Source organism: Sardina pilchardus, chromosome 3 (assembly GCF_963854185.1).
Source record: "Sardina pilchardus chromosome 3, fSarPil1.1, whole genome shotgun sequence".
NCBI classification, from domain to species: Eukaryota; Metazoa; Chordata; class Actinopteri; order Clupeiformes; family Clupeidae; genus Sardina; species Sardina pilchardus.
The window spans coordinates 37861743-37879645 of NC_084996.1; the positions used below are offsets into that span (position 1 = coordinate 37861743).

General features: G+C 41.6%; 1 protein-coding gene across 1 annotated transcript; it reads right to left on the minus strand.

Moving 5' to 3' along the window:
* Window positions 1–951: 951 nt before the first annotated feature.
* On the minus strand, window positions 952–14451 carry LOC134077520 (myosin-4-like). The gene is made up of 39 exons (XM_062533183.1): window positions 14248–14451; window positions 13821–13964; window positions 13534–13690; window positions 13412–13439; window positions 13140–13248; window positions 12960–13052; window positions 12802–12865; window positions 12563–12661; window positions 12348–12451; window positions 12131–12269; window positions 11735–11853; window positions 11351–11500; window positions 10947–11117; window positions 10535–10841; window positions 10281–10360; window positions 10103–10190; window positions 9812–9929; window positions 9434–9557; window positions 8931–9067; window positions 8491–8746; window positions 8031–8273; window positions 7410–7586; window positions 7025–7170; window positions 6831–6921; window positions 6354–6743; window positions 6084–6210; window positions 5646–5764; window positions 5355–5551; window positions 4869–5052; window positions 4414–4579; window positions 4190–4314; window positions 3391–3699; window positions 2919–3122; window positions 2346–2471; window positions 2075–2245; window positions 1866–1970; window positions 1636–1731; window positions 1414–1548; window positions 952–1263 (listed from the first exon to the last, which is right to left on the minus strand). Exons 1-39 carry the CDS (start codon window positions 14449–14451, stop codon window positions 1243–1245), a joined length of 5823 nt encoding a protein of 1940 aa, XP_062389167.1. The 3' UTR covers window positions 952–1242.
* Between the last annotated feature and the right edge of the window lie 3452 nt (window positions 14452–17903).

The following is a 17903-nucleotide window of genomic DNA, read 5'->3' on the forward strand; positions in this document are numbered from 1 at the left end:
TTGGTTAAAAAGTGTCAGCCAAATGTAATGTAATAACAAATCCCATTCAGTAGTATCGTCTTACCTCTTCAAGATGTGTGAGGCCGCAGTTGTAAGAGCCTACCCTGTAAATACACAACGAAGCGACATAAAGTGTTCTATATAATTCCATTCCATAGTGATAACCTCACTGCCATGCCCAATTCCTCCTCACAGACTGCGACCAGAGCAACGGCACACTTAAGGGATAAACTTCTGGCTATATTTGAACTTGAGGGCTCCTTGCTCAAGTTCCATTCTCCATCGTATGTGTGGCTTATCCAGCATTTACACCGTGTGCTGAAATGTTGGGCTGATTTAAATGCTTACGGGAGGATTATCGTGCACTCTCGTCCCTCTGCTCTGGAGGTCATTCTGTGTCTCTTGCGTGAGTTTTTGCCCTCTGATGTTGGATGCCATTCACAGAGCCGAGTAGCACATGCTTTTGTTTGTTTCATGGCGTCGGCGCCAAAGCAGAACAATATTCAATATTCTCTAGCAATGCGCCCACAGAGGACATTGTCCTTCCAAAGAAAAAAGATCCCCCATACTAGACAAAAGCAGAGTGCTCCAAATATAGCAGAATTCTCATGTCAACAGTGAACTGAGGGCATACCCATTGACACAGAAACAAGAATAATTTGGCATCAGATTTCTCTTTCCCTTCATTTCCCTAACTTCTGGTCAGATATACATTGAAGGCACTTCATGATGGATTATGGGATTTTTGATCAGTTCACCTTGGGATTTATACCATAGATATGAGCATGCATTAACAAGAAACACAGTTACCAATGCATATTACATTCAGTTCAGTTTGTTTTTATTGTTGCAATGCACACACATCAATTCAAAAGCAGTGAATACACAAAAAATATCCCCACTCAATAACTAAACTACTGTATCAGTGTTGCCTCACAACCAATGACTTTAGAGAGAGAAATAGAGAAAGCTTTTCATATTCATATTTTATAACACCATCGCTTACCACTTTTCTTCTTTGATTCTCCAGATCATTCTAATATTGAAAATCGTTCTACATAATAATCCCATTCAAGCAATTACAGAATGCACATTAGGCATGCAACACAGGCCATTACTGTAGTGTGATCATACTCGAGAGGCTGGAACAGTGTCAAAGCATTTTAGCATGAACAGCGGGCGATGAAAGGAGAATTGCTTTGATGTCATTACACTAAACACTCTTCTCCCCAAGAGTCTCTCTTATTCACTGGCATCCTTTCCCTGCAAAGAAAGAAAAGAGAGAGAGAGAGAGAGAGAGAGAGAGAGAGAGAAACACACACATTCCACATTAGCCCATTCAGATGATATGCACGCATCCGTCCCCAGGCCTAATCCTATTGCGATGCTCGCCGTGTCTCGCCGTCAACTCACTTTGGCTCCCACGTCTCGGCTCTTGGCTCGCATCTTGTTGACCTGGGACTCGGCGCTGTCCGCTCTCTCCTGAGCCTCGTCCAGCTCGTTCTGCACCTTCCTTAGCTTTGACAAGTACGCGTTGCCTTGTTCCTCCTGTAAGACGGTACACAAATGAAGGATGTGTTTCATGTAAAAAGTTCTCTTCTCAAGCCCAACCGTTTTGAGTGTGCTGATACTCACACAATCTTCGGCCTGTCTCTTGTACGCTTTCACCTTCAGCTGCAGTTTATCCACAAGCTCTTGCAGACGCAGGATATTCTTTCTGTCCTCCTCAGACTATTTAAAGAAATAAGTGTGTGTGTGTGTGTGTGTGTGTGTGCGTGTGTGTGAAAATAATCCATTACTAACCAGGATTAAGCAGTCTAGCACACTCCCTTCCACGCGTGAGAGTGCATTTTTTGCCAACCTACCTGGTAAGAAAGCTCCTTAATTCTGCGCTCATATTTGTGCACGCCTTTTATGGCATCAGAACTCTGCCTCTGCTCCAACTCCAGCTCGCTCTCAAGTTCACGCACCTAAACGACAAAGAACAACTCTTTTTTATGACCGTCACAAACGTATCTGACTAGTCCTCTCTTCTTTGTCTGTGTTAGAGTACTGGTGTTTGTATTGGTCTTACTCTGGACTCCAGTTTCTGGAGTTGTTTTTTGCCACCCTTCATGGCCAGGTTCTCGGCTTCATCCAGGCGCTGCTGCAGATCCTTCACGGTGGTCTCCAGGTTCTTCTTCATCCTCTCCAGATGGGCACTCGTGTCCTGCTCCTTCTTCAGCTCCTCAGCCATCATGGCAGCCTTGGCACAGAAACCAAAGGTTTATTATATTCCTGTGATGCACCATAACCATGACATGTTGTTTTCCACTGTGTCAGTGTGAGGTATTATGCTGTTTTACATCAGTGATGGCCTTTTTGGCTTTCTCCTCTGCATCCCTGGACTCTTGAGTAGTGTCCTCCATTTCAGATTGAATCTGGCTCAGGTCAGTCTCCAGCTTCTTCTTGCTGTTGAGCAAGCTCACATTCTACGGGGGAAAAAAACACAAGTGTCAGTAGTACTCAGTGATGCCAGAATAATCATCTGTCTTCAGTGTAACTGACTAGAGCTGCATAATTATCGCAATCACAATTTCAACCAATGTAACTAATCACAAAGGCTACAATTAATCAAACATGGTTAATCTTTTTATGATTTATTTTTATGGTCATGTCATCTTATTTGTGTGACAGACAGTGAAGCTCACCCATCAAGAGTGCTAGGATTCTCATGCTTGAGGTACGCTCACCAATCAGAAGTGACACAACTTAAAGAGACATTTGAATTTTTGAACTGAATCTTGACATTGATATTCAAATAATCATATTACCAATGGCAATTGTTGGATTTGCATTATCCGCAAGAGAAATTGCCATTACCGTAGATATTTTCTCCTAATCACGCAACCCTTTAAATGACCCTGTAGCTACTGTACCTGTGAGTGCAGCAGCTGAACCCGCTCGCTAGCGTCCACCAACTCCTGCTCCGCCAGCTTGCGGCTCCTCTCGGTCTGCTCCAGAGCGGCCCTGATCTCCTCGATCTCGGCCTGCAGCAGGTTGGCCCGCCGCTCCGTCATGGCCACCTGCTCTTTCATGTCCTCGTTGTTCCTCAGCGTGTCCTCAAGATGAATCTGAGCGTCCTTTTTGAATATAATATATTATGTGTTAAGGGCGCTGGTTATATTGTTGTGAATCCAAATCAAGTCAAGTCAAGTTTATTTATATAGCGTATTTCATTCACATAGGTCATTCAATGTGCTTTACATAAACAAAACCAAACAGTAATAGCGGATAAAAGCATAGATAGGCAAGGAGTAATTAATAAAAAGACCATAATAAAACATAAAAAGAAAGCATAAAGCAGCATAGAATCCAAAGACAACATCAAACCCCCATTTGAGTCATCACCTTTAGTTGAGCCTGGAGGTTCCTCAGGTGTTTCTGAGCTTCGCTGGCCTGCCTGTTAGCATAACCCAGCTGAACCTCCATCTCGTTCAGGTCTCCCTCCATCTTCTTCTTGACTCTCAGGGCGTCGTTCCTGCTCCGGACCTCCGAGTCCAGGGTGCTCTGCAGGGTGTCGATGATCCTCTGGCTGTTCCTTTTCAGTTGGTCCATCTCCTCATCCTTCTCGGCGATCTTTCGCTCCACTTCGGACTTCACCTGGTTCAGCTCCAGCTGCACACGGAGGATCTTCGACTCCTCGTGCTCCAGGGACGCCTCAAAAATAAATACATGATGATGCATTTATTAAATAAACATTATGATGCAGCGCTGCTGTTGTCCTCTACTGTATGTCTTTGAGCCCACAAAGACTGCCAAAAGACACCAGGACCTCTAGCTCTAGCAATAGTGTTCCCTGAAAGACATTTATTCTGTTATTATTGAGCTGAATACAAGTTTCATGTTACTGCATTTAGCACAACACTAACAAGCAACCTTTGTGAAATAACTAATCTTCTTGCTTCAGAAAACTTTTTTGAGTTTTTTCAGTTGTCTCTCATTCCATTCACGCTCTCTCAACTCTTAAACCAAGTGGTCACTGAACACTGTGCTTTTTGAAGCAGAAGTAGTTATTGATGCTATGGCCTTGTGATAATGTTCTTGAGACTGCATTTCTGAGCTGTGTGGAGTGTATGATTCCAAGACAGGTCCATAGTGTTATAGTACAGGATGCACAGTAGCCACTCTGGTACGGAAACACGATTACCTCAGCCTCCTCCAAGGAGGTCTGAATCTCTGTCTTCTCCTGTTCCGCTTGTTTCTTTAACTTCTCAAGTTCATGAAGGGTTTTTCCTGACTCTCCGAGTTGGTCTGTGAGATCCATGATCTCCTCTGAAAAAATACAAATGGAACACTTGATGAAAATGTTCTACGGAATCAACTTTTTTTGATTACACGAAAGACGACTTCTTTCAAGGATTGGGCTCTTACGCTGCAGGTTTTTGTTTTCACGTTTCAGCGTTTCTAGATGTTCCAGAGACTCCTCGTAGGAATTTTTCAGTTTGAAATTTTCCGTGCCCAATGCACGCACTTCTCTCATAGTAGCCTCCAGTTCAGCCTGGCTCTCTGCATACTTCTGCTTCCACTCTGCCAGGACCTACGATGCATGAGCAACAGACCATTTATATCATATGTTATTATATGGACTGTATTGTTTATTTTCTATTCTCTCTTCGGGTTAATTCTTGAATTAATAGTGTTTATTATTGCTATTCTCCGTAATGTAGTCTCGACAACTTTTTGAAATGAATCACTGTTAAATTAATTATTGTATTGTTTTTATTTGCATGTCGCTTTGGATGGTAATTGAGTTTTGCTCATTGACATATGAAATGTATTATAAAAGGAATTTGTATTTGTATTTGAGTTTTCACAAAGTTTCTTGCCTTGTCAAAGGTCCTTTGCTTCTTGTCCAGGGCAGCTGCAGCTGAATTTGCCCTCTCCAGATCCGTCATGAGATCCTCCACCTCCCCCTGCAGCCTCTGCTTGGTCTTCTCCAGGGAGGAGCACTTGGAGCTGACCGCTCCCACCGCCTCCTCTGTCTCCTGAAGACGCTGCGCCAGCTTCTTCCTGTCAGATTTAACATTTCAAATACATAAATACAGTATACATCATACACACAGCATATCAATACAGTTATATACTAGTATCTACTGTATGTACTGTAGATAAACCATGAGATGGTAAAAGTACACATTGTCCATACTCAAGTAAAACTATGAATACTTTTGTAAAAAAAAGACTCTAGTAAAAGTATAAGTAGTGATTCAACTTCAGTTGAAGTACTGTAAGAAAGTACAGACTCTGAAATGTACTTAAAGTATACAAAGTATACTTGTTTTGTAGGATACGAGTAGTGATGTGATATTTACTTGGCCTCTTCGAGTTCCTCGGTGCGCTGGATGGCGTCCGTCTCGTACTTGGTCCTCCACTGCGCCACCTCGCTGTTGGCCTTGGACATGCAGCGCTGCAGCTCAGCTTTGGCCTCCTGCTCCTCCTCAAACTGCTCCCGCAGGAGGTCACAGTCGTGGCGGGAGGACTGCAGACCGTGGGCCAGGGCATTCTTGGCCTGATAAATATTTTAAAGAATTACATTTTTAAAAATGTGGATAATGTTGGGCAGTGGAGAGAGTCGCTTAACTCGACTTGCCCACTTAACTCACTTTAGTCTCTTCCTCATTTTGCCTCTTTAGCTCTTCAAGTTGTTGAATGTACGCCTGTTTTCCTCTCGTTAGCTGAGACAGCAAGGAATCCTTCTCTTCCACATGACGTGCCATCTCACCTACACCCAAATCAAGTGTTACTTGATAATATTTGTCAAAATAAAAAAACACTCAGTTTCTTCTTGGTGTTTTTGGTGGAGTTTTTATACATTCTATCAAAAGATTCCATTCCAGAGCAATCCCAGGTTCTAAAATACCACGTTGAATTCAGAGTCATATATTGAGATAATAGAGATGTCTCGGGCTCTCGTTGAATTCAATGAACTCAGATATTCTTCAGAAGGCTCATTCTCCAACATTCTTGTCACACCAGTGTGACAATACACCTTTAAGAGTAAAGGTTAAAGGTTAATTATGAAAGCTAGCTTTCAGCATTACCATTTTCTGTCTGCAACCGAGCCTTCTGGGAAGAGAGGTCATTGATGAGCCTCAGTTGCTCCTCTTGTTTGGTTTTCAGCTCACTTAGCTGGTCTTCAAGGGCACGGCACATCTTCTCTATATTTACCTACGAAATACAATACAACTCAGCACAGCTTGTACACACAGTACACTTGCATCTGAGATCCACTCATCAGCAACATTTACATTTATATACATAAACATTTACTTAAACATATATATCTAAATCCATTGAAGACTTTCTTTCACCTTAGCTTTAGCTATAGTCTCCATGCTGCTGGTGAGATCATCCACCTCCATTTTCAGCTCACTCTTCTCCTTCTCCACCTTCTGCTTGACCCGCTGGAGGTTGTCGATCTGCTCGCCCAGCTCGGCCACGGTGTCGGCGTGCTTCTTGCGGAGAGCTGCTCCGGTGGTCTCGTGCTGCAGGGACGACTCCTCCAGGTCTCGCCGGAGCTTCTGCAGCTCCGTCTCCCGCTTCTTGTTCATCTCGATCTGGGCGGCGGTGGCGCCTCCGGCCTCCTCCAGCCTCTCGCTGATCTCCTCCAGCTCCCTGGACAGGTCTGACCGCTGCTTCTCCACTTTGGCACGGGCGGCGCGCTCAGACTCAATCTCTTCCTCCAGTTCCTCAGTGCGGGCCTGGGCATGAGGGAGAGAAGTGGAGTACATCATCAGCTAGCCGTATCATTTCCCATGAGCAATGTCTGTATGAAAGGGGTTGATCACCTGAAGCTCTTTGATTTTCTTCTGAATCTGAGAAGAAAGCGACTGCTCATCCTCAATCTTACTTTGAAGCTGTGTGACCTCAAAGTCTTTCCTGAACAAACAAAATGTGGAAAACGACAAAATCTCCTCATTGAAGTGACACACTCCACATAATGAATGCACAGCATATATACAGTGGTTCAGCATTTTGGTACTTTTTCAACTTTTCCTCCAGCTGTTGCTTCTCATTCTCCAGGTCCATTGTGGACTCCAGGGCCAGTTTCAGATCACCCTCCAGCTTCCGCTTTGCCCTCTCAAGGTCCATCCGAACCTTTCGCTCTTGCTCAAGAGAACCCTCCATCTGAATGAAAGGAAAACAAACCACATACACATATACAACAACAACAACAACAACACACTGCACTTATATAGCACTTTTAAAAGCACTCAAAGCGCTTTAAAGTGAAGGAGGAACCTCACTAACCACTATCAATGGGTAACACCATCATAACAACATCATAACAATGTCTACACATTATTATACTATTATACATACAGTATACAGTATTATAAGTCATCAATCAGCTCATACACACTCACGTCTTGCACGTGTTGCTCCAGCTTAGTCTTGGCTTTGGTCAGGGTGTTGACCTTGTCCTCTTCGACCTGAAGGTCATCTAGGATCTGCTGATGGGACTCCTGCAGGGCCTTCTTCTCCTTGGTCAGCTTACAAACACTCTCCTCCTGCGCAATGATCTCCTCAGTCAGGTTCTTCACCTGTGTGGCAGGACAATCATATCATGTCAATCACACAGGTTACAGACTTTTATAATGTTATTTCTGTTTATTATTATTTCTCAGTATCAACGAGGCAACTTTCCAGAGACACAGACACAGACCGATTAAGAAATATGATTTATGAATTATTGTAAAACAGGAAAAAAGGTTGCACTATACATAAGTAATCACCATTTATTCCACAGACGCGTTTCGGCTTTCTGCCTTCAGGAATGCAGAACGCCGAAACGCGTCTGGGGAATAAAGGTGATTACTTATGCATAGTGCAGCCTTTTTTCCTGTTTTTCAATTGTAGCTTATAATTTGGTCAGCACTCTAATAATATAACTCTTGAGTGAAGCCTGCTCCTACCCTTATTAACTCTTATTTATTATTGTACAAAAGGCTCCTTTGTGGGGATGCATGCATGGACACAACTCGGACCTTATTCTCCATAGCGTGTTTCTCCTTCTCCACTTTGGCCAAGGTGAGCTCCAAGTCATCCATGTCCTTCTTGAGCTCCGAGCACTCGTCCTCCAACTTCCTCTTCTTGGCGGTCAGCTCAGAATTGATTTCCTCCTCGTCCTCCAGCCTCTCGGTAGCCTCCTTCAGCTTTGCCTCCAGCTGTATCTTGCTCTTAATTAACCCCTCGCACCTCTCCTCCGCATCCACCAGGTTATCTGATTCCTTTCACAAATTAAAAAAAGGAAATAGCCAGTTGGAGAGATATACAAATAAATTAAAACACAAGAAAAAAATAAATGAATAAAACAAAAAAAGGACATAAGGGTTGTACATAAACTCGACCAGACCAGATTTTTATTGACAAAGTATAGGACTACTGTACTGTAGGTTAAATCCATATACAGGAAACCAGCTGATAGAGTTAGAAAATAAGACATACTGCCTGGACTTGAAGGAGAAGGTCATTCTTCTCCTGCACAACTGAGACCAGTTTCTCCTCCAGCTCCTTGCGTCTGTTCTCAGACTTGGTCAGGTCCTCCTTGCACTTAGCAAAGTCCTCCTTCATCTGCGCCATCTCCTTCTCAGATTCAGCGCTCTTCAGCAAAGGCTTCATCTTGAAGTAGAGACGCATCCATGGCCAGTGTTTGACATTCATAAATGCGCGAATGTTGTACTGGATGGTGTAGATGGACTCCCTTGTAAATTAGAACAGTACTATTACATTGGAAAAAAATTGCTATATAGAACCAAAAATGGTTCTATTGCATGCTTCATATACAGTATGAGACCCCTAAGGGTTCTTTAAAGCCAGCATGGTTCTATATAGCACCCAAAGAACATACAACAGGAAAGCACAGTACAGTAGATCACATTGAATACCTCCTGTCAAGCATCTTCTTGTACTCCATTCTCACAACGTATGCGCGGCAGACGGCCTGAATGCAGGTGACCACTTGGGCCAGACGCTCATCTCTCATCTCCTCCAGGACTCCCAGGAGACCCGCTTTAAAGAACACCTGCATGAGACAACATGGTTCAGTTTCAGAGAACATACTTCACTCACAAGGTTTTAATGCTAAAGAACTCGTGGTCAAATCTTCACCAATTGTTTACATGTTACATAATTATGATTTAGATAGATAGATAGATAGATAGATAGATAGATACTGTAGATAGATAGATGGATAGATAGATATAGATAGATAGATAGATATATTTTATTCGATACTTAGGAAGTCATCATACTGAAATCTGTTTTTCATGTACATTCTCACAAAGATATCAAGGATAGCACAATAAAGCTATTGTCCATTACAGTCCTCATTTCTGTGTGGTTTACTTGCAATATACATGTACTGTAGACAATGCTGTGAGAGTTGCACCTTGGTGTGTCCAAACTTATATTGTGAGTGATCAACATCAATTGAGCCCAAGACTTTCTCCGCAGCTTTCTTGTTGTCCATGAACTGGCCCTCAGGAACTGCACTTGCATTCAGGATCCTGTATCTAAAACAGTCACAGGTGAAATAGATTTCAATGAAATATGGTGAAATCCAGTAATCTATACGTTCATATAAACTGATTGTGCTCATATTAAACTATTGTGGTTACTGTTATTAACCACAAATACTAAATATCAGTCAACTTTAACTGTAATAAAGTACATTGCACTTCTAATTTATGGTTAAGTATGAAATAGTAGTTAAAGACCTGAGGTACTGTAGCTAAGGGCAGATATCCATCCAGGGAGCATACTGTACCTTTGCTTGAAGTCCCCGTATAGGATTCTGCTGGGGAAGCCCTTCCTACAGATTCTGATGCCTTCCAGTACACCGTTACAGCGCAGTTGGTGGATGACCAAGATGTTCTCCATGGCACCTGATATCAGTAGAAAAAAGAAAAGGTATTCGCATTCTGTCTTTTATAACGTTTCGACCACTCAGGTCTTCGTTAGGTACGTATATGATATCAGTAGCACATGCTTGACCAACAGTGGAAGGCAAACAATCAGAAATTACTGAATATCTTACAGAAAAACACTCAAAAAGTACCTGGTGTCTTTGTCTCATTTGGGATCAGACATCGCACAAAGTGTGGATGAGTGGTCCTCAGGTTTGACATCAGCTTATTCAGGTTTTCCTACATAAACACAAGAGTTTTTATTTGAGTTTTGGCAATATAAGAATGTATCGTATGTTTCATACAGAATATACCTGGAGAAGTACTTACCCTGAACAGAGCAGACACCGTTTGAAAAGACGAGCCCTTCTTTTTCGCTGCTTTCTTTCCACCAGCGGCTGCACCAGAATCTAAAATTCACATAATGAATTTAGATTTAGTGGTAGTGGTAGTAGTAGTAGTAGTAGTAGTAGTAGTTGTTGTTGTTGTAGGAGTAGTAGTAGTTGCAGTATAGTAGTAGTACTAGTGGTGGCAATTTTGTAACATAGACATTTCAGACTCAACTGAAACTAATATGAATTTACCATCACTGCCAGAAAAATTTGCGTACAGCATCCCAAGAATTTTCACTGAGGCTTTCTGGTACAGCTGCACAACAGACTCGTTCAAGGGATCCTTGTTCTTCTCTAGCCAGCCGGAGATGTTGTAGTCCACAGTGCCGGCGTAGTGCATCAGGGAGAAGTGGCCCTCAGGCTTGCCTTTGACTGCCTTTGGCTTCAGAAAGCAGTTGTTCTTGCCCAGATGCTGGTCGTACAGCTTGTTCTTAAATGATGTGTCAGTTGATTTGGGGAACATGCACTCCTCCTCCAGAATGGAAAAGATGCCCATTGGCTGTTAAAAATGACAAGAATCATAAGTGACACTCTCAGGTAAACTCAAAGTGTATACCTGTAAGCATTAAGAAATAATTTTGTGTATATTCTAGGTGAAATGGACCTTCTCAATAAGCTCAATGCAGGCAGCCAGATCCATCCCAAAGTCTATGAAGGCCCACTCGATCCCTTCCTTCTTGTACTCCTCTTGCTCCAGCACAAACATGTGGTGGTTGAAAAACTGTTGCAGTTTCTCATTAGTGAAGTTGATGCAGAGCTGCTCCAAAGTGTTGAACTAAACCAATAAGACAAACATGAAACACAAAAAATCAGTCAATTGTTGAAGCCGTTAGTGTTTTGATGCATTGATTTTGTATCATGTGTTGTGCTGTACTGTATTGTATTGCGTTGTGTGGCGTTGTCATGAGTCGTGGTGTGTTGTGTTGTGAGCATACCAAGGCACTTTCGTATCAACTGTGTTGTTGAAATGGCAATAAACCTAAACTTGAACTTGAATTGAAAACCTACATCAAATATTTCAAATCCAGCAATATCCAAGACTCCAATGAAATGCTGTCTTTGTTGTTTGGTGTCCAGCTGCTGATTGATCCGCATAACCATCCACATAAACATCTTCTCATACACAGACTTTGCCAGGGCACCAATGGAGTTGTACACCTTAGGCATAAAACAGCAACATCATCATTGTTCTGGTCAAAAATATAATTAGAGTGTAGACAAAGAGAAAAGTAACCATGTAATTTTAAACCAAATGTTTACTCAGTCAATGTTAAACTCAATGTCTTACTCAGTTCTAGGTGACAAGATGTAAACAAAAAACAGATAAAACGGATAAATACAGGTAATAGGTACAACATGCATAACAAGGTTCTACGAGCAGCATTGTCTTACTTGTTGGACATTTTGTCCCTTGGTAACATACTCATTCCCGACCTTCACCCGGGGATAGCACAGATTCTTCAGCAGGTCTGCTGAGTTGAGGCCCATCAGATAGGCAGCTTTATCTGCCACTAAAATAAATGAAAAAATATTATAAACCCAAAGTTACGTTCAATGCAAAATAATCTCATTCCATTTGCAGTAGTAACTAACTTTGCCACAACGAAGTTATGAACTTTACAGTGGCAAGAACTTTTAACCCTTGAGAACATAACGTAAACAACAAACACATAACCTGACAAGTTATTCCTAAAGCAGAATTATTTTTAATGTATCAACGAGTCTGCTTCAGTATAACATGGTAGCAGTAAAATAATAAGTTGAACCTCTGAGATGAAGGTGTTTTACCCTCTGTGCCATCAGGCTCAGCTTGCTCCTCACGCTGTTTCTGCTTGAATTTCATGTTCCCATAATGCATCACAGCTCCTGTGAGCTTGTAGATGCTCATCTTCTCCTCAGCAGAGAAGCCAAGAATATCAATGGCTTCCTGTAACGAACAAACAAAATGTCATTGTTTGGGTTGTTTTGAAAATGACCTCACATCATCAAATTGTGTTTTACTTACATCGGTTGCCATCAGCTCTTCAGCATCATCGATGCTTTTTACTGCCACCTCTCCCTGACTGATGAAGGCAAAGTCATACGGATTGGTGGTAATGAGAAGGAGATCTATAAAGCATATGTATGTTAGTCAACATTACTAAATATTTAATATGAATACTACCTTACAGAAAAATAATCATCTAAAAATAGTATGTTATCACTGTATCAATAATTTACCAATTAGTTCTGGCTTCTTGTTGCAAGTAAGCTGGTAAAAGATGTGGTAGCTTCTCTCAGCTCCCAGTTGAAATGTAACTCTGGATTTTTCCAAGAGATCTGTAGCAGCAATGTGACAGCATAATAAATGAGAAAATAATAATATCATAATCATTTGATGTTATACATTGTTGTACACGATTGACGTTATACATCTGTAATGTTGAGCATTTCTTTACTGTCATTTACAAGATACTCACATGTCTCAATATCAGCTGATGCCAGTTTACCTGTCATGCCAAAGTGTATTCTAATAAACTTTCCCTGCAAGAAGAAAGTTCAGCATCTACTTCTGAGCTGTTCGTATGCTGTTAATACAGGATATGAATTATATATGAGTTTAGAATTATGTACTCACAAAGCGAGATGAGTTGTCATTTCTCACTGTCTTAGCATTGCCAAAAGCCTCCAGCAGGGGGTTAGCCTGGATGATTTGATCTTCCAGTGTACCCTGTGGCCAAAGCAAACAGTAAATATCTTTTTGATGAGTTTGCTGGGGCTATTTGGCAAGATTGCAATAACAAACAGAATCCTTTGCCTTCATTTTGCTGACAACTTCTTTTTTCTTCTCGGCAGACACTGCAATTGTTGCGAAATACTGGATGACACGTTTGGTGTTCACAGTTTTCCCTGCACCGGATTCTCCACTAGAAAATACCAGAATATTCAGTTAATTCTTAATGCATTGTACAGTATGAGTAATAGAGGTATTGGTTAAAAGACATCACCACAGCTGTGATTTGACTGTAGGCAGCAGGTAATGTTCATGTAAAGGATTCTATTGATCAACTGAATTAAAAGAATACTTACGTGATCAGGATAGACTGATTCTCTCGGTCTACAACAACACAAAAATGACATTTTAACATAAAGCAGAAATGTAACAAACTCTAAAAGTAAACAAACAACATTGCCCCACAAAGTCCCCTCACCAGTAAGCATGAACTGATAAGCGTTATCAGACAGTGCAAAAATATGTGGGGGGACTTCCATCCTCTTCTTTCCTCTGTATGCAGTCACCACCTCGGGGTTGTAGACGGGGAGCCACTTGTACGGGTTCACAGTCACGCAGAACAACCCAGAATAGGTCTGACACATGGGGAGAGAAGACTCCATATTACATCCAGAGCCGGCAATACAATAATGTATTCATGTGATTCATTGCTTTTGGAGGTTTACTGACTATGTATATGAAAATGCAGAGAAATGCAATTCTTACATAGATCATCCAGGCTGCATAACGCTCTTTGAGGTTAAACAGCACACATGGTTCGTTGAGGTGGGTCATCATGACCATGTCCTCAATCTTGTCAAATTTGGGCGGATTCAGAGGAAAAACTTGGTCCTCCTTGACCGTTACAACCTGTTTTTTTTTTTTTTAGAAATGTTATAAGAAGCATGCTTGCTTGCAAGTTTATAGTTACAACTAATAACACATTTCATTTCTATAACACTTTTCAAGACAAAAATATGCTTCCATAACTTCATAACAGATACATATCTGATGCTGCTGTACTGTAGTGCAAACAGACAGTGCAATATAATGGTATGCATGTCACACATAATATACTGTGTTTATATATATATATATATATATATATATATATATATATAGTATAATATAATGGTATGCATGTCACACATACCCTGCCGTCCTGGGTCTCCACTGTAGTTTTTTCTCCGTCTTTGCTCAGGATGGTGCCTTTCACATACAGTTCCTTTTCATCGCAGACAAAGCAGGCCGTTTTGCCATCAAAGGGCCTGCTCTGGGACTCGATGCGCTCCCTCTCGCTCTTGCGTAGGTACTGGGCAGCCACCCCAAACACCGCCATCTCTGCGTCAGAACTCATGCTGGCCCTTTGAGCAAGAGCACCAGCGGAATAAGATGTCTTTAGATTAGACACTGGCGATCTTTGTTCAAAAAGAAAGTGAACTCTAAAAGATACACACACAGATACACAACTTGACTTACATACCTCTTTGAGATGTCTATATCACAAATTAATTCTTGGAGATGGATTATCCAAACAGAAACAGCATTCACAAAAGGGAAGAAATCAACCATATCATGACACATCTATTATGCTTTACATTTTTCATGACTTTTCGCCATGTCTCATAAAAAAAATTTACAGAGAAAGGCACACCACCTTACTATATCCTGAAATGCAGTGATACTTACCTGTGACGTTTCTCAACAGTGGCCTACCGCAACTGACCCTTATATAGTGTGGTCATTGTCCTTGGTGTCTATTCTATGCCCTATATTTGGGCATGCATTGTTATCCCAGCAGAGGGTAGTTAGTTAATAAATCCAGTACAAGGAAGAGTTATATTTAGTACTGTCTCACAGTCAAAGATTATAATCCTGTGGACTAGGCATGCAATTCAATCGCACTACTGGCAATCAATCAATAGATACCACAAACCTTTTTTTGTTGTCCTAAAATTCTGAACATGCTATTATTAGGTTATTCTTAGTTTACTTTTTAGAAATCTGAAGTCATCTGGTATCAGAAACGTTGTCAATATTATGACATTTTTCATGTGATTAAATGTTCAGAACTTGACAAAGACACCAGTTAAACCCGTTGCTATCTTGAGCTTTGGGTTGCACTCAGTGCACGTGAAATGCGCTATATAAATAAAAGTACCTTACCTTACCTTACCTTACCTATAGCCTACCTGAAATAATCTTTGGATACTATTCTAGTTTCTACAGAGTTTGACAAACTGTCAATTTAGAGTCTTTGAAAATATATATTTTTAATTTAATTTAAAAAAAAAATAACATTGGCCGGGTTTCCCAAAATTGTTAAGAAGCTCTTAAGTGCTAAGAACTTCTTAGGAGCGTTGTAAGAATGTTCTAAGAACGCTCCTAAGAAGTTCTTAGGACTTAAGAGCTTCTTAAAGATTTTGGGAAATCCGGCCACTGTGAGTTTACAAGACTTTGTTGGCGTCCTGACATGAACATGGTACCATCAGGGATCATCAGGGGGTATCATACATTGTATCCCACAATCATATGCCTGGTATCCTGGTATCTCGCAGACAGTAGGCCTATATGCTACATGGTATTTTAGATACATTACATGGTTTGAAGCGTCTCTACTGACTTAAGTTGCTATTTTAGTGGATACAGAAAAGCAACAGACTACTCGCAAGCTGTGAGAGAGGTTTGTTTTGATTCGTTTTAGAGGCTAATGGAGGTCAACCAGGACGGAATTACTGACAGGTCATCAAAAGACGCCGCTTAGACGCAGCTGTTTCAAAACAATGGCCGTCGTAACCAACCAGCCTCAATACGAGGCCTATTCTTCTGACTGAAGGACAGTGACATTGAAGTTAATGAACCCAATTTAGATGCCCAGAGCTCTGTAATTAATGCCACGGCTGTTCCCACTTCCAATTATGACTGTGCTCGAGTTGTCTGCTGAATGCAAAGTCACATCAAGGTGAGCACATAGGCACGACAACTTTCTATTCGCAGGGCCAGCTCAGTGCCAAAGAGATATCCCTACATCACGACTTGAGTTTCCTGGCATTGTAAAGACAATTCTTGTGCAGCGTTTTTTTCCTCTGAAGACTAGAAACAGTATTATTAAACAAAGGTAACACGACTATATCGGTGGAGGTAGCTTACATACTTGTCGCCTTTTCTTCATCACATTTACTGATACGACGTACAGTGGTCTATATCCTATTCACCCCATCCTGTTGTTCAAAATACTTACTCTAGATGGCGTCCGTCATGAAACAGAATTTCTGGTGTTGTGGTGTGTTTTGATGGGACAAGCAACCTGTGGTTATGTCAAGAAGGGAATGCGTAACCGGAAATAATTAATTGGCTATGATATCCACTGCCTACAGCCTACATTTGACTTTGTATAGTCATTCAAAATCAGCCAAAAGTATGATATGTGGGTTTGTACACAGAACACTGAACTAATTAATCTAATCGATTATTTAACATGCTGTGTGTGTGTGTGTGTGTGTGTGTGTGTGTGTGTGTGTGTGTGTGGAAATCATAAGAAGGTTCTGTAGCTCATACTGTAGGTCTCGGAGGTAGGACCGCAGAGTTTTTGGCTGGGAATAAAGTTTCTTTCTTCGCACTGCTGTGACTCTACAAGTGGCGGCATTGCGAGGCTCCATTCAACGAAACAACACTGAACAACTATAAAGCATCATCAAGATAGATTAACATTCCCCGCATATTTTCACGATGCCAGGAATCTACTGCCGAGCGTTGTACGCCTTTAGCGGAGAAAATGACCGAGCGCTCAGGTTCAAAGTGGGAGAAATTATCGAGCTCCTGCAACAACTGGACGGCGGGTGGTGGGAAGGAGAGATAGACGGAGTCAGAGGATGGTTCCCTGCTAACTATGTCAAGGTTCTGGAGGTAAGCCAGGGGCAGATCACAAACATGGCAGTTACTGTATCATCTGTAGTCTCACTTTACACCTTGTTTCGCACATCTGTTTGTCCGAGCTGGATGACTAGTATTCTGATGCGTAAAAGTTGACTTAGGCCACTGTAATAGGAAAAAACAAAGTGACCCGAAACAATACGGTATATTGATTCAGTTATTACATTTATTTCTGGGATACGAATGACTTATCATGTTAGCCTGACCATGTACAGTAGATGTCCAGCATGATTCCAGGAGCATGTCCATGTCATCTTCTGCAGTGCACATTACAAATGCACTCTGCATGCACACAGAAGTTCACATAAACTCCAAGAGCTCAGAAGCTCAGTGTTATTGGTGAGTGGGTGGGATGGACACATGGAGTGGGGTCACTTACAAAAAGGAGGCAGCAGCAAGGAATATCAAATAAGATAACACTTAAGATCTCTTAATGTCAAAACGTTTCGCCAACAGTGAGCCACTTCAGTCAGATTAGTCACAGATGACCCTGCCCAGCTGACAGCCCCATCACAGTGTCTTTTTGTGCCACTCTGAAGGAGAACCTTTGCCGTCACTCCAGGTTGCTTTGCCTGTATAGTAGGGCCTTTCTGTTTACGATCTCCTCTTAATCTGCTCAAGGGAAACATGAGTCCTTGTTCAGATATCTTGCTCTCTCTCTCTCTCTCTGCATGTAATAGTATGAAGTTTCAGTCAAACATTTACAAATTGGGGGAGGGTGAAAGTGTGGTTGTGTCCAACGGCATACCATAAGTGCTTACAGGAAAATCATGGATGAGACCAAGAAAATAGATCTATTCACATTGACCTTTTCTGTCAAACACACCAAGCCTTTATAGATTCATCCACAGTGGTCACCGTTCTACACAAGCAGAC